Source organism: Leptosomus discolor, chromosome 12 (assembly GCF_034619465.1).
Source record: "Leptosomus discolor isolate bLepDis1 chromosome 12, bLepDis1.hap2, whole genome shotgun sequence".
In the NCBI taxonomy this organism is placed as follows: Eukaryota; Metazoa; Chordata; class Aves; order Leptosomiformes; family Leptosomidae; genus Leptosomus; species Leptosomus discolor.
Window position 1 is genome coordinate 23754308 of NC_141402.1, and position 14498 is coordinate 23768805.

The 14498-nt window shown below is 52.0% G+C and overlaps 1 protein-coding gene across 1 annotated transcript; it reads left to right on the forward strand.

Moving 5' to 3' along the window:
- The first annotated feature begins 1236 nt into the window (after positions 1 to 1236).
- Positions 1237 to 14118, forward strand: LOC147414662 (coiled-coil domain-containing protein 40-like). Its single transcript, XM_086472184.1, has 18 exons — positions 1237 to 1349; positions 2535 to 2703; positions 2887 to 3077; positions 3600 to 3683; positions 3772 to 3991; positions 4826 to 4980; positions 5805 to 5927; positions 6324 to 6445; positions 7168 to 7411; positions 7519 to 7701; positions 8942 to 9187; positions 9928 to 10141; positions 10695 to 10864; positions 10989 to 11080; positions 11683 to 11803; positions 12467 to 12655; positions 12867 to 13025; positions 13786 to 14118. Exons 1-18 carry the CDS (start codon positions 1251 to 1253, stop codon positions 14029 to 14031), a joined length of 3027 nt encoding a protein of 1008 aa, XP_086328310.1. The 5' UTR covers positions 1237 to 1250; the 3' UTR covers positions 14032 to 14118.
- The last annotated feature ends 380 nt before the right edge of the window (positions 14119 to 14498 follow it).

The following is a 14498-nucleotide window of genomic DNA, read 5'->3' on the forward strand; positions in this document are numbered from 1 at the left end:
GCCTCCCCAATGCAGCTGCAGGCCACAATCTAGTCGCGATCCGAGTCACGGCACCAAATTGTGATAGGTAGAGACACAGACAATTTAAAGTGTCAAAATCCAATGCGAATTTTATTATATTAGCAAGCGAACAAGAGCAAAGGCAGCACTGGGCGGCCGGGGAGTCTGCGCTCCGCCAACGGCTCGCGCCTTCCCGCCTCGTGTAAGCACATTATATACAGTCTCATTTCCTGCATTCGTGATGTCGCAATCAGGGCGATACTCTGCGCATGTTCCTTCTGTTGCTGGGGGGTCTTTCTCTGCCTCCTGGTGGTCGTAAGGATGAAGGCTGAAGGTCTTCCTCGTTGCCCTGTGGGTGGACTTATGCAAGAATGTGATTACTCAACCCCCTCAGCTGCGGGTCCTATTTACTTTGCCGGATGTCCTTCGGTTGGGCTATCAAGCCTCGCGGGCACATAAATCTTCCATCCATACCTTCCCATACAGGTTTAATGAACAAAGCACAATATGTTACTTATTACACCGACCATCCACCTTCATGTCTCTGCTGATAACAGCAAAGGAAGAGGTAGATACTGGGGCAATTTGAGAGAGGACCCCCTCCCCAAAAGGAAGGCAATCCTAAATATACCCCAAGCTTTAGGGAGCCAGCCCAGAACAGCAGAAAATAAAGTTAAAATGAACTCTTTCGCATTCCGCCAGCCCCCAGCCGGCAGCACACCGAGCGCCTCGGGGCTCCGGAGGGAAGGGAAGACAAAGAGCGGGATAAAAGAAAATGGATGCATCCCCGGGGTGCTGGGCAGCGTCCCGGGTGCCTCGTCCCCGCAGCTCCCCCCGCCCGGACTCCAGCCCTCGGCGCCGTTACCTGCTGCCCCGCACCGGGGCTGGCGCCGAGCGCCCCCCCCACAGCCCCCCCCATCTCCACGAGCCGAGGTGGTGCGGCCCGCGTTCCCCCCCCCCTCCACGGGCTGAGGTGGTGCGGCCCGGAGCGCTCACGTGACCGGGTGTTGCTGCGTCGCCTGGCAACGGGAACACGGGAACATGGCGCAGACGGCGGCGGGTGAGTGCGGGGCTGGGCCGCGGCCGGGCCTTGAACCGCCCGGCCCTCGGCCGCCCGGCCTCCCCGGCCCCGCGGGTGCCCGTGCCCAGCCCCGCGGCGGCCTGCAGCTGGCGGGCCCCGGGGAGCCGGGCTGGTTCTCACTCTTCCCTCCGCTCTGGTTGCAGGCACAGGCCATCCCCAGCCCAGCAATATGGAGGAGGCCGCCGGTGCCGCAGCAGAGGGCTCTGGGGTGGAATCCGGCTCCGCTGCGCGGGATATCGTCCGAGTTCCGTCGCCTCTTGCTATGGAGGTGATTTCCTTCAGAACGTTCGCGGGGCAGCATGATGTTCCTACGCTCTCCTTGCAGAGTGATGGCTTCGTGGAAGCAGTTTCGATAGGGAGAAGTAAAACAAGGGAGCGGTTGTTGAAGTCTTGCCCTGCCTATTAAAAAAAACAAGTTAAATGTAGTTGTAGTTCTGTGTGTCAGCAGCGTCCTGAAGCATGTGCTTCTCACTCAGCTCCCAGATGGCTGTAGGCATGTTAAACGGGAGGTTGCCCCCATCTCACAGACACACGTACGGGGGCTGTGTTCGAGGTTGGTGGTGCTAAGTTTTTTTTGTCTGTTGGTACTGCACGATACTTGAATTTGGCAAATGATGGTACGGGATAAAACGGTGTCTCTTTAAAAAGAAGATAATAGTTTGGCTACATGTAGCACCAGCTGGAGGACTAAAATCCCTAAGGGCATTTTTTTAAAAAATAGACGTGAGCCAGAGACACATCTGAAATTAAAAGTGGTGTGTAGAATTTTTGTCAGGATCTTTACTGTCTTCATGCTGCCTGGGTGACTGTTTTTGTGAACAAGATTAAACTTCAAAATTAAACTCCCATGACAAAAAGCAGTTGTTACAGCACCGTAGCATGAGCATTAAACAAAATGCACAACCTGCTGTAACGCTGCTATTCTGCTTTTTGCCTGCGTGTGTGCTAGGCAGTAGAGGTGGAGAATGGGAGCGACAGTGAAGAAGAAGGGTCCGTTCCTCTGCAGGACCAAAAAGAGACATTTCCAGCAGCAGAAAGAGGAGCTACAGAGCTGTTTGTTAGTTCTGCAGAGGTGAGACACTAATAACACACACAATCTTATTCACAGAAGGCATGGCCGGTATTTGTAACTTCAAATTCTCCTGGGGCGGTTTTGTTGCTGCCAACACAAACCCGACCAGAACTGAACAGAGAGAAGCTAACTGGTCAGGCACAAAGTCTACAAAAGCTGTGACAGAGCTGGAGAGGTTCCTCTGTTGTGCTGCATGTGGGTAAAGGTGGTTTTTTGAATCGGCAGAGGCACAGCTTTGCCAGTGTATCTGTGGGCTGAGTTTAGAACAAGGCCCTCTTGCCGATTCTGTGTCTGCATTGTTCTTGTCTCGTGATGACAGAAACAAGCAGATTGTCAGGGCAGACTGAAAAGCTGTTTCAGGTGGTGGATTTTACGTTTCAGAAAAAATCCCCTGAGACTTTCTTGGACAAAGTCGAATTAGACAGTTGTCCTCCTGCGTTGGGTGACATGGAGCAGCCAGTAACCGAGAGAGAAAACCCTCCCCTTCCTTCAGGAGCTCCTCAGCAGGTGTCTGCGTGGTCAGCGGAGCGGAACAGCTGCACAGAGTCAGGTATCCTTCAGTCCCTTGCTAACAGTACAACACTCCATACCACCCGTCAAGCACAGTTTCTAGTTTTCTCCCTTTCTCATCATTGTTAGTCCAACTGGAGGCACAACGCTTTGAAATCTAAGCATTTTCTTTGTCTTTTTCTTCTCTTTTTTTTTTTTTTTTTTCTTGGGGGGTGGGGTCCAGGTGACATTGGAGAACCCATTTCTCTCTGCTCAGAGACTGCCTTTGAGCAGTTGGATCAGCTCACCAGTGAGCATGGTGACCAAAGGCGGGAACAGGCATGCCAGCAGCGTGGAGCTGAGGGGCACGAAATGAGTGGAAGAAGTGAAGAAACCGTAGAAGAAACAGAGCTGGTTGTCTTGGATCTAGAACATGTGAGAAGTCCTCCAATCTTGTCGTTCTTCTTCGCAGACCTGCTGTTTTTATTTGTATGAAATACACAAGGTAGATTGTCAGCAGCGGCTCAGCCATAGGCTGAAACCACGTGTTTAAAACAGGCTTTTGCAGAAGTACTGACTCCTGAGCGTGTCTGCTCCCTCAGGGTTAACCCCAAACGGGAGGCTCAGGAGGGAGCCATGTAGTGGGTAAATCTGATACTCCTCAGTGCTCCTGAAAGAGAAGTACTGTCAGCAAGAGTGAGGGGATGGGCTCTCAGAGGCAGCTCTTCTGATGTGTTTCTGACTTTCAGATATCCTCAGTAGTGGCTTTCTGCTGTCAACAAATACCCACTGTGTAACTCCTCTCACTCGTTACAGTGAGCGTAGCTAAAGGAAGAATGCAAGGGTCTGTGGCAGAAAATACGCTGTGTTATTTAACAGCGGGGGCAGCAGTAAGGTTTCTTCATAATTTCTTTACACGAGTACGTTGACTTGTATCAATGTCATACTTCTTGACAGCCTCTGATGAGAAGATTCCAGGCTGCCCTGAAGAGTCACCTCACTAAGCAGATGGAAAAAGTGAGCCTAGAGCTTCAGGAACTGGTACGTGGCATTCTTACTTTGCCTTCCCGCAGCAGCCCACCCCTGCCCGAGCTGAAGCCAGGTAACTGGTTTCCTCTTGTGTTTGCAGAGGGCAGCAGCGAAGAAGGGGCAAGCAGAGAGGGAAGAGCTTGGGCTGGTTCTTTACGGAGCGCAGCAGCAGCTGGCCCGCCTGCAGCTGGAACTGGAGAAGAGCCACGACCGCCGTTCTCAGGTGGCCACAGCACGTCAGCAGCTGGAGGAGGAGCTGGAGGGCCTCAGGCTTACTTACAAGCAAATGTGTCAGAACACACACGATGAACGCCAGAAAGGTGACCGAGGCAGCCCTTGCCAGGTTTCCTGGCTCTAGTACTGTGTGGAGAAAGGGATTTATTTGAATCCAAGTCAAGCATTGGATTGAAAAATACAGTAACATTGATCAGGAATAAGACACTCGCTGAAACCTTTCACAGGTATTCCTGGTTGTTTCTAAGACCGTGTGGCTACCTTGTACTTCTAAGAAGGTCTTTAGGACTAAAACTGTTCCGGGCAGATGGGCTGCTCTGTGACTTAGAAGGAGGAAGATCCTGTCGCTCTGTTACGTTTGCCTGTGTCTCTGTAAGGGTGTGACGAGATCGCAAAGGTTGTGGGTCGTGAGGGGCACCCGGCAGCCTGAGAGTGCCATCCGTGTGGGAACCCGTCCCAGCCAAAGAAATGGACTTGACTCATGCTGGTTGTGCTGCAGGCCTGTGGGTAGGGGACAGGAAAACAACTGTGATGGCGAGAGTAGCTCAGCGTAGGATAAACTGCCTAGAAAGGTTTGGCAGGTTGCTGAAAAAAATAGAGAAGCGTTCAACACACTGAGAAAGAGACAGTTCTGTTTTGGGGCAGAGGAGTGGAGTCACAGCCTCCTGAGGCCGCCCCTTCTTTGATCTCCTGGGCTTCTGAGTGCTGGGAAGCAATGAATTGCTTACCAAGATATTAGCTGTGCTTGTGGAGCTGTACTCCAAAGCCGATGCAAATTCACATTTCAGGGGGGCTGATTTGGCTGGTCAGTGTGCGAATTTGGCTTTGGGTGTTTCTGTGTTTCTTTCCCTTTTACCTCTGTTTAAAGTGTGTCTTACAAACATACTTTTCTGTAAATATTTTTCCCCCTGCCTCCCCAGTCTCTGCAATGCAGACCCAGCTTGAAAACTTGGCCTTGCACCTCTTCTACATGCAGAACACGGACCATATGCACCATAATATTTTACTAACGAAACGGTCGACAAAGAGGGCTGAGCTGGAGAAGGCCCAAGCTGACGTGGAAAAGAAAAAACAGGTATCAAGTAAAACTCTCTTCTTTCAAATAAATAAATGAATTCAGGTGACAGCTAGCGGCGAGTCTCGGGGGACGTGCTGCCTTGGCAGAAGGAAGGCTGTAGTGAATATACAGACACCATGGAAGGTGCGTGGGGATATTTTCCCCAAATAATTGAAAATGAGAAGAATCCCCCCCACCAAGATAGTGGCATGTACTGAACAGAATTTTTTTATGAGCCTTATAATAGGAAGTAGTAATCAGTAGTGATCACTCTTCACGCAGGCAACGGGGATGTGGGGGCAGAAAGATATTTAGCAAAGAAGTATCATATGTTGAAGTCTGGAGAATTGCTCTGAGTCCCAAGGAAGAGCGAACTTGGAAGGTGAACTGAGCGGTCGGTGTGCTGGAGCTCCCTCTGCTGCCTCCTGCTTGCAGCAGGACACCAACTAATTACTGTTGATGCAGAATTGCGGGCAAACGGTTGAGATGGAATGGGTTTAGATGGTTTTTAACAAAGGATTTTAAACCATAAATTATCAAGATTCCCAGCTGCTGGAGAGGTGGCGCAATGTAACCCATGCTGGCAGGGATGACTGCTGCTTCAGATCTGAAGGACCAATTTCCTACTGTGGGTGGAACGATAAAAACCAGCAAAGAAGGTTTTGTTCTCTTGAAAATTGTCACTGCTGCATTCAGGAGTCGTTTGGATAGGAATGGAAGAGTTTCAGTAGGAATCAAAGCTAACTGAATTCATTTTCAGCCCAAGTTATTGCTGTAGAATTTAGTTGGTTAAGCCTGAGATTATGTTACTCATCCTGAGCTGTTTGGCTCTGCCTCTCTAGGATCTTCTGGTAGACCGCTTGACCCGGAAAGCCTACGAGCTGCAGGAACAGATTGCTCTGTTCGAAGCTCAGTTTGTGGCTCAGGCAGAGGACACCAAAGTAACTCGGCAAGCAGCAAATGAGGTAGGAGAATGCTTTTTTTTTGCTTCTGGTTAATATTTCCCTCTGGAAGGACCGACCCCGTTGGCTCATGCTCACGTGGTAGCTACAGTGTAGGACAGAGTTGTATGATCAGTTCCTGTTTGGAGGAATGAAGACTTTTTTGTTTTGGTTTGTTTTGTCTTTCCCTTTGTCCTCAAGAATTGCCTATAAATCACTTCCTCCCCCACCCTCTCTGCATTTTTTTCCTTGCAGACCTATGCTCTGTGGTCGGGGGTGACCATAAACCAGAGGCACGTTAGCTGAAGCTGTTCCTGCCCAGCGTATTATGAACACACACCAAAAAAAGGCATTGTAACGTGAATTTGGTTTCCCAGCCTAGTATAGATTTATCCTGTCTACACATCCTCTCTCCCCCAGGCTTGTATGGAGGTTCAGGCTATTAACATGGAGAAAAAGCGACTGATGAACCACTGGAATAGCAGCTTGGCGGGAATGAAGCAGAGAGATGAGGCCTATATCGCCACCCAAGCGCTGCTGAGGTACGGTATCTGAGAACAGTCCCAGGAGAGACCTCACACGGGTTGGACGGGAGGGCTGCTGAAAGGGGCAGTGCGTCTCCAGTTTATTGCTGCGCGTGCAGGATATGTCAAGCAGAACAAGTTTGCTGCTCTGAAGCACGTAGTAAGGTTAAAGGATAGGAAGCACAGTTCTTCGTCACTATTCTGTATCCAAAACACAACTCTCCCCCCAAATGTGTGGGGTTTTTAAAGCTGTTTAGAGTTTTTCTGTTCATATTTTAGTCCTTTAGAAGAGTTCCTTCACCTTTGCAACATCTCTCAATCCAAAGAGCTAGACTTCAAGAGGGATTTTACCTGTCGCTCTCAGTTAGGGTTTTGTGATGCCTTCAGAAATCATCAGGAAAACCGTCCTGTTGTTGCCAAAGGAAGCGCTTATTTGCTCTGGAGTCAGCCTGGCTGATTCCCTGCAATGTGCTTTGATGGTGGCATCCTGGTAAGAGTGGGGGGTGGGGACAGGACTGAAAGCGGGAATTAATTTTCCTACGTACGTTTGCTTTTCAGTCTTCTGTCTCCATCCATCTTCTGATGACTCTGCACTGTCACAGCAGGGTGGCCTTTGTAAAGATCTTCCTCCTTGGTCTGTTGTCGCTGCAGTAGCGTGTTTGAAAAGAGGAATTTGTAGATGACTGTTCAGCGCGTGAGTCTACCCCTGTGGTGATTTTCCATCCTCTTTGCCTCTCCAGCAAGTACAGACATGACCTCAAGTCCCTAGAAACGGACATCCATGGCTGTAGGAAGTCAATCAGGAAGGAGGAGGAGAAGAATGAGTTGCTTGTCGCCATCCTGAGCCGTTCACAGAACGATGCCAACATGACAAAGAAGCTGATTGCCCAGTGCCTTTCCAGGCAGGAGGCCTTGAAGGTGGAATCTGGCACCTACGCTCGCGTTCTCCACGAGACAGAGCAGGCCCTCAACAGGACCAGGATGGTGAGGAGAGTTACTTGGAAGAAGAACCTTTCAAATCAGACACAGATGTTTAATCCCCTTCCCCAAACAGTTGTAGTGACTCTGTCTCCTGTCTTTCCTGCGTTTAGGATCAAGCTGTTTGTCTGAATCAGTTGCTGTCCGTCAGTAAGGACATAGAGAAAGGAACTGATGCCAAAGTGCAGATGGAGAACGAGATCATGGCAAAGCTTCAGGACCAGATGGTGTCCAGCAAAGCCACAAAGCACTTCTCGCAGCTGGCTGCAAAGCTCCGTAGGAGAAAAACAGACCTGGTGTGTTATCTCTTCCGTTTGGGAGGGCGGGGGAAGGAAACCGCCCTGAGCGGTGTTTCTCAAGTGTGTTTCGTCCGCGCCTTCATTCTGCTTTTCAGACCTGAAGTTGAAGGTCTGCTGAGTTTGTGACTTCAGTTTGGTTCTTCCAGTGCTCTTAGTGCGGGATTCTGGTGTACGCGAGAGGGTTTGGCCAAAAAGGCCTTGACACATAATGTACTGTTCTTTCTTTACTTAAAAAACGGGACAGAATGATGAATTCTGGAAGTTTTTACCATAAAGTAGTACCAGTTCTTATGTATTGGAGGAAGACAGTGGATATGTAGTACTGCTGTACTCCACATTGAACTAACCTGTATCTCTGTCCGGCATCATGGAATGCGATACAGGCCTGCTCTCGTTCCTGAGTGAGGATTACAGCCCAAGGAACAATCGAACCAGACCCACAGTTCTTTGTGGCACGATCAGTTGCTCTCTTTGGGAGTGTGTAACTGGAACAGATAGAAAAACGAGAAGATCCAGCGTAGTGTTTGTGGTGTTGAGTTGTGTGGGCTGGCACTAACAAGGCACCCACACCTCTGTATTTCTGCGGGTTACTTCAGCCTGGCCCTGGGATTTTTAAATCAGGGGCATTATCTTGAGCAAGAGGAAGAGTTCCAGGGCTGGCTTCCGTTGTGAGAGAGGGGCCCCCCGCCCCCTTCCCACAGGCACACCAACAAGCGGACACTCGCGTTGTCTCCCATCAGCACCTGCGGTGCACGGCTGGATGTAGCCAGAGAGTCGTGGCCGCTGGCGACGCGGGGGCAGCAGAAGTCACCCGGCTGCATTTGCGCTGCGCTCAACAGGCACCCGCCTTTCTGGCTGCTGCGGTGGTGGTTCGGTGAGGGACGTGTTTGTCGGGTGTGGTGGAGAATGTCCTGCTCCGGTGAGCCGGGCAGCTGGAGACACCCAGGCAGGGCAGGTAACTGCAGAGGTGATGAGCGCGGCCTCTTAAAGGCTTTGGGATGTTTGGGCTCCTTCATGCTTTTCAGCCGCCTTATGGCAGAGGTAAATGTTGGTATCTCCGTCAGGAGATGGAGAAACAAAGGTACAGAGCGGGTAAGTGGCTGGCTGGCAGCTTGTGGCACAGACCTGGGAGGAGAATCTAAATCCCCTGACTCCTGTGCCTCGGGAAGCGGGCGTTCCAAATCAATGGGCTGCTGCTGGTGACAGTAATTTGTTTTCTGTCTGTTGGCGTTCCTAGGAGCTGCATTTTTCCAAGGCTGAGAATGATGTGGCCCAGGTTATTCTGAATGCAACTCATACCAGCTGCAGGCTGACAGTTCTTCAAAACACACTTTGTCAGCTGGACAAGGAAGTGAAAAATACCCGTGACCTGATCAGCTGCAGGGAAAGCGAGATTGCAAGGTGCAGTCTCCTGACCGAGAACAGGCAAGCGGTGCTCAGCCAGTACAACAAGAGGTTGGAGAAGATTCTTGCGCGGCAGGGGGTATGTACATTCCCATTTCAGTCCCAGGCTTGATTTTATTCTTTGTGGTGACCACAGGTGCCCCTGATAAATGTAACTGTGTAAGTGCTGAGTAGTTAAAACTTTCAGGCATCAGTATAGAGGTTTAAAAGCTGCACTAGTTAATGTAAATGTTTACGTCTGTCAAACAGCTCTTAGTGCACGGGGGGAGGAGCTGGCATGAGGGAATTGTGAAATGAGGGTGTGCCCAGCACAGATTTCTGCAGGGAGTTGTCTGCGCCCGATGAAAACGTTGAATGACATCAATACTCTGGGAGTAACTAGGGTCTCATCAGAAAACCTGCAAATACTGACAAGGGGCGAATGGAGCAGGCGGGGTGATGTAGATCACTTGGTGCTTGGCCCCATTCAGCTGATAGATACCCAGGTCTGCCCCTGGCACCGTGAGCTGCAAGACCTTTATAGAGCCCAATGCAAGAATGAGTGCTGTGGCAGACTCTTGGACACCCAGGTGTGCCTGTTGTAGGAGCTTAGGAGGTCCCTCTCGCCCCAGAGCCTGAGAGCTGTTCGGGCTTCCCTTGCATTTGTTCCCGTGAGGTCAGGAATGATTGGTCCCATCCAGCTCCTGGGAAATAGAGGCACAAAGGAAGTAACAGTATAGCAGAAGTATTCGGTAGGCATCTCAGCAGCTGGACTGGCCTTCTGCAAAAAGTGCTTCAGCAGCTTCTGCCTGATTAATCCCCAACCTTGCCCTCATCCAGGGTCAAGAACTGGGGCCACTGGAAATGGAGATCAACAAGCTGTCCAAGCAGATAGAAGAATATCACTCTGAGGTGATGACGCTACAAAAGCACTGGCTCAATCAGCAGCAAGAGCTGGTCAAGTTAACACACCAACGGGAGGAACAAGTAGCCTCCCTGGATATGTTAAAGAAACGGATCACAGTAATGCAGCAGAAGAAAGTGCGCAGGGAAAGTAGGTCATTCCCCAACTCTTTTTAAAACGTTCAGCTGTGAATGGAGGAAAAAGGGAGCGAGGGCTTACGGACGGGTGAGCCAGACCTTCACCAGAGAATGCGCCGTGCTCCTACGTCCGTGTGAGCAGTAACGCAGGCGGCCCCAGCACTGCTCTGGGGCTACGAGCCAGGCACCTCTGCTGCTCTGCCTGGCGTTATTCCCTGTCCCGACTGATCCCGCTGCCTTAACGGGCACAACCGAACCGAAGTGGCCGTGTCACGTGCTACACTTCTTAAATAACGTTTGCAAGTAGTTGGTGGGTAAATGTCCCCACCACGATGGCGCTTCCCTTGGCTCAAACCAGCTCTTTTCCACAGCAGTCTCCTTCAAAACCGTATTTGGGTTTTGGGCTTGTGGAAAAACGGTTTGGCTGGGTACGTGGGACGCAGGTGGCTCTGCAGGCAGCGTTGTCTGGTCTGATGGCAGTCTGTCACGCCTTGCCTGTGTTCCACCTGCTGCTTGTGGGAATTTTAAGACTTTTTTTTTTTTTTTTTTTTTCTGTTCACCTGTAGATGAAATTCAGCAGGAAACAAAAGAGCAGAAGGACATCGAACGTCACATGAGGAACATGTCCAATGACTTGATAAAGCTGAATGTGTTGATCCACAAGAACAGCAGCAGCTTCGAGGAGCTGCAATATGGCAACACGATCACCGAGAACGAGTTTGTGTGCTCTCTCAAGGTACAGACATCTCATTTCCAGGTCTCAGCCTCCCGTGCAGATCGGAGGCAGACAGTGACCGTGTAAATCTTTCTTAGTCTGACCACGTTGTGTTGTCTGACAATGTTATGCTTCCCAAACCTAGGCAGCAGAAAAAGAGTCGGTTGAGATGCAGGAGAGGCACAGTCAGCTGACTGAGGAGAAGGAAAGACTCCTAAACAGCCTGGTGGAAGCAGAGTAGGTACCAGAGAGGTTCTTGCTTTGTGCCACCCTCTTTGAATGTAGGTGTCCATGTCACCTTTCCTCTCTGCTCATCGAACTGAACCAGCAACAGCAAATGTGCTTCTGTCCTTCTCGGAGAAGATGAAAGGAGTTTCATGGATTTTTGGGCGCAGAAGCTGAAAGGTGCTTTAGCTGTCTCTGCAAGCAGCGAGAGCCGTGAGGATGTCGGCTTTAACAGTTCCAGCAGGCTCGTGCTGGACGTTGCTGAGATCTGTATGGGGTGACTCTGCCTGCACTCTCCTCCGCCAGTCACTCGGAGCGAGCGTGCTGCGCTGGGCAGCTCACTGGGGTCCACCAGCCCCCGGCAGCCTGGGCACGCTTGTTGTTAGTCACCGTGCCACCACCGTGCCACGTTGTGGATGGCGGAGCTCCCTGTCTGGTTCCACGCTGCTCCTGGCTGCCCTTTTACGTGTCCCACGTGCAAACCCTCAGGTTCTGCTGCACCTTCAGCTCCATGTTCAGGACTGAGCTCGGGAGCGTGCTGCCACGCGTGCACAGGGAGCGAGCGTCCTCTCGGGCACTGACAAAGGTGCCGCTTTCCCTTTCTGTCACTGAAGGCATCAAATCCTGCTGTGGGAGAAGAAGATCCAGCTGACGAGAGAGATGCGTGCGGCGGTGGAGTCTGAGTCAGGGCACGGCGAGCTCCACGCCATGAGAACAGAGATTCACAGGATGCAGGTGAGCCCCGGGGGAGGAGCACTGGGGAGGGGAAGCTGCACACGATGGATTCAGCTTCGGCGTTGCTGAAGGCAGGAGATGAGAAACGGGCTGGGGAAGCAGCATTGCCAGGCCACAGCAATGTTGGAAATCGTACACCCTCCAGCTGGGCCGAATGAAATACATCCAGCGTGCGTGCTCTTCGTGCCTTCCTTGCGCCTGCCGTGTAATGGGCTGCAGCAGAGTCTAGAGACACCTGAGCAATCTATTTAAAACATAATATGTTTGCCACCTTATGCCGTGACCCCAATTTATAAGCAAAGGAATGTTGATGACTAAATATTGCATCATCTTAATCACTGGTTAGGGAAGCCTTCTGTCTTCTGGCAAAGCAACTCTTCCCTTTTGTTCCCAGGTTACTTTACTCTTCTGCTTTTCCTATTGCTAAGGAGTTCCAGTGAAACCTTTTGAAGATTACTTTAGACGAGTTGATAATCCAGCCCTTTGCTTTCCAGATCCACACAGGGCAAGCCGGGTTTGGGTTTAGAGCAAATTTGGCTTGCCAACGCTCACGTGTCACGTATGTCTGGTTTATGTGGAGGGGATGTGCCGCACAGAATCGGTTCGGTGCCGTTTGTGAACATTTGTTATTTTCAGCCTATTTCATATCTTGACACACGGCAGGTCCGCTATGGCCAGCTGATGAAGCAGCAGGAGAAGATGATTCGTGATATGGAGGCATCTGTTTCTCGCAGAGAGGTGATAGCGCTTCGTGGAGAGGGTCAGAACAAAAGAGACAAGAAGCTTGTCCCCAAGAGCGTCTTCCACTGCAAGAAACAGGAGCTGAGAAAGAAGATCAGCAAAGCCCAGAAGGTGAGCGAGCAGAGCAGGGCTGCAGGAGTTCACCGGGGCTGTAAGGAGCACCAGGGTGGGCTGAGCGCAGACACGCGGGGTGTCGGGACACAGACGGGACAGGCTTTGGAGGCTCCTTAAAAAACCCCACAGGAGAGTTCTGGGGAGATGGCTGGGAGTGCAGCTGGACGAAGAACCACACTCTGCCCTTTCCTTCTCTTCCGTTTGCCAGAACGTTCAGGACTGCAACGCAACCCTCCTGGAGCTGGAGAGCGCCCAGGCGTCCCTCGGTGCCGCCTTCTCGGAAAAGCAGCGAGAACTGCGCAGGCTGGAGGCTGAGTGCGACGGCCTCGATGCAGACGCAGAAGCTCGTCGGAACAGGAAGCGACGGGTGAGCGGCTCCGCTCCCTGGAGCTCGCGAGCCCGACGGGACCGGCTGCTTTCTCCTGGTGCCAGCTCCCCATCTCCCTGTCTCGCCACCATCCTGAACTGAGTGTGCTTGGCATTTTAGCGGCACTTTAAGTTAACTGAGCACACCTTGAGGGCTCATGGGGGTCCTGAATTGGGGCTGCAGTTGTACTCTTAGTGAGGCAGCATTCACCTGGAGACATCAGCCTGAAGGACATGGTTTGTGTCTTGAAAATACCCGGTCACAGCTCTCCTCTGTGAGCGCTTTCTGGCTGCTCATATGTTACAGATTTGAGAGCCAGCTGAAGGTCTTGAATGGCCTCCTGCAAAGGTTGTAAGTTGGTCAAACTCTATCCTGGCGAGGGTTGCCCTGTGCATGCAGGTATTTCTCTGGTTTATGGAATTCTGTGATGAACATTTTTTTTTTTTTTTTTTTTTCTATTAGCTGAGGTGTAGATGTGGTGCTTAGGGACACGGTTTAATGGTGGACTTGGCAGCGTTAGGTTCATGGTTGGACTCAATGATCTTAAAGGTCTCTTCCAACCTAACCACTTCTCTGGCTGTACCCGTTAGCAGCTGTTCTGCCGCTACAAGGGGGACTTCATAGCCCTGTCCCTCTTCAGAAGCCCTTCCCTTTCAGAATGTGATGGTTCCGGTACCGGTGACAAAAGTCACCTGCCTTTCTTAGTGCTTTTCTCTCTGCGGCCTGCTGTCAAAGCAATTTCTGTTGTTGCTTTCCTCAGAACCTTTTGGAGATCGTGTCCTACCAGACTCGCCGGAAGCACCTGCAGGCGCTGAAGGAAGGGACGTACACTCCCCTGTGCCGCACGGAGCAAGCCTGGAGAAATGAGCACCAGAAACTGCGCCACCGGCTCCAGACCATCGATGCCATCGTCCAGCAGATCCAGCAGGACCATCCCCAGCACTACCGGACTCTCCAGTGGCTCAGACAGTGCTTGGGCTCCAGGCTGGGCTCGCAGGAAGCCTGACTGCCACGAACCCCATCCATGTAACCCTCAGCTCTTGTTCTGCTGGAGCCTGCAGGCTTTGTAAATAAACAAATATCTAAAAACTAAGTCTGTGTAGCAGGTAGTGGTCACCAAAGCTGTAGCAGTGCAACTGATTTTTGTTTCCTTGGCTGCACAAGGGTGGCTTCATCCCTCCCCCTGGCCTGGGGCGCTGGGGGCAGCCGCCCCCTTCCCCTCCGGGCCCCCCCTCTCTCACCGCCTTTCCCTGCAGCTCCGGGAGGCGGAAGGCCCCGGCCCCGGCGGGGGAAGGCGCCCGCCCGCTCCCGGGGCCGGTCCCGCCCCGCAGACGCCTCCGTGCCGTGGGGCCGGTCCCGCCGCGCCTGCTGGGAGGCCGGGCCGGGCCGGCGGGGCCATGGCGGGGCCATGGCGGGGCCGGGGCTCCCGGCCGCGCTGCTGCTGCTGGCGCTGCTGGGCTCCGCCGCGGCGGG

What these genes read in the sequence shown, in the direction of transcription:
- LOC147414662 (XM_086472184.1), top strand. Translation starts at nt 1,251, where the DNA reads ATGGAGGAGGCCGCCGGTGCCGCAGCAGAGGGCTCTGGGGTGGAATCC. An exon ending in TTGTCTTGGATCTAGAACAT is followed by an intron (nt 3,078 to 3,599) that starts GTGAGAAGTCCT and finishes ACTTCTTGACAG; the next exon opens with CCTCTGATGAGAAGATTCCA. An exon ending in ACGTGGAAAAGAAAAAACAG is followed by an intron (nt 4,981 to 5,804) that starts GTATCAAGTAAA and finishes CTGCCTCTCTAG; the next exon opens with GATCTTCTGGTAGACCGCTT.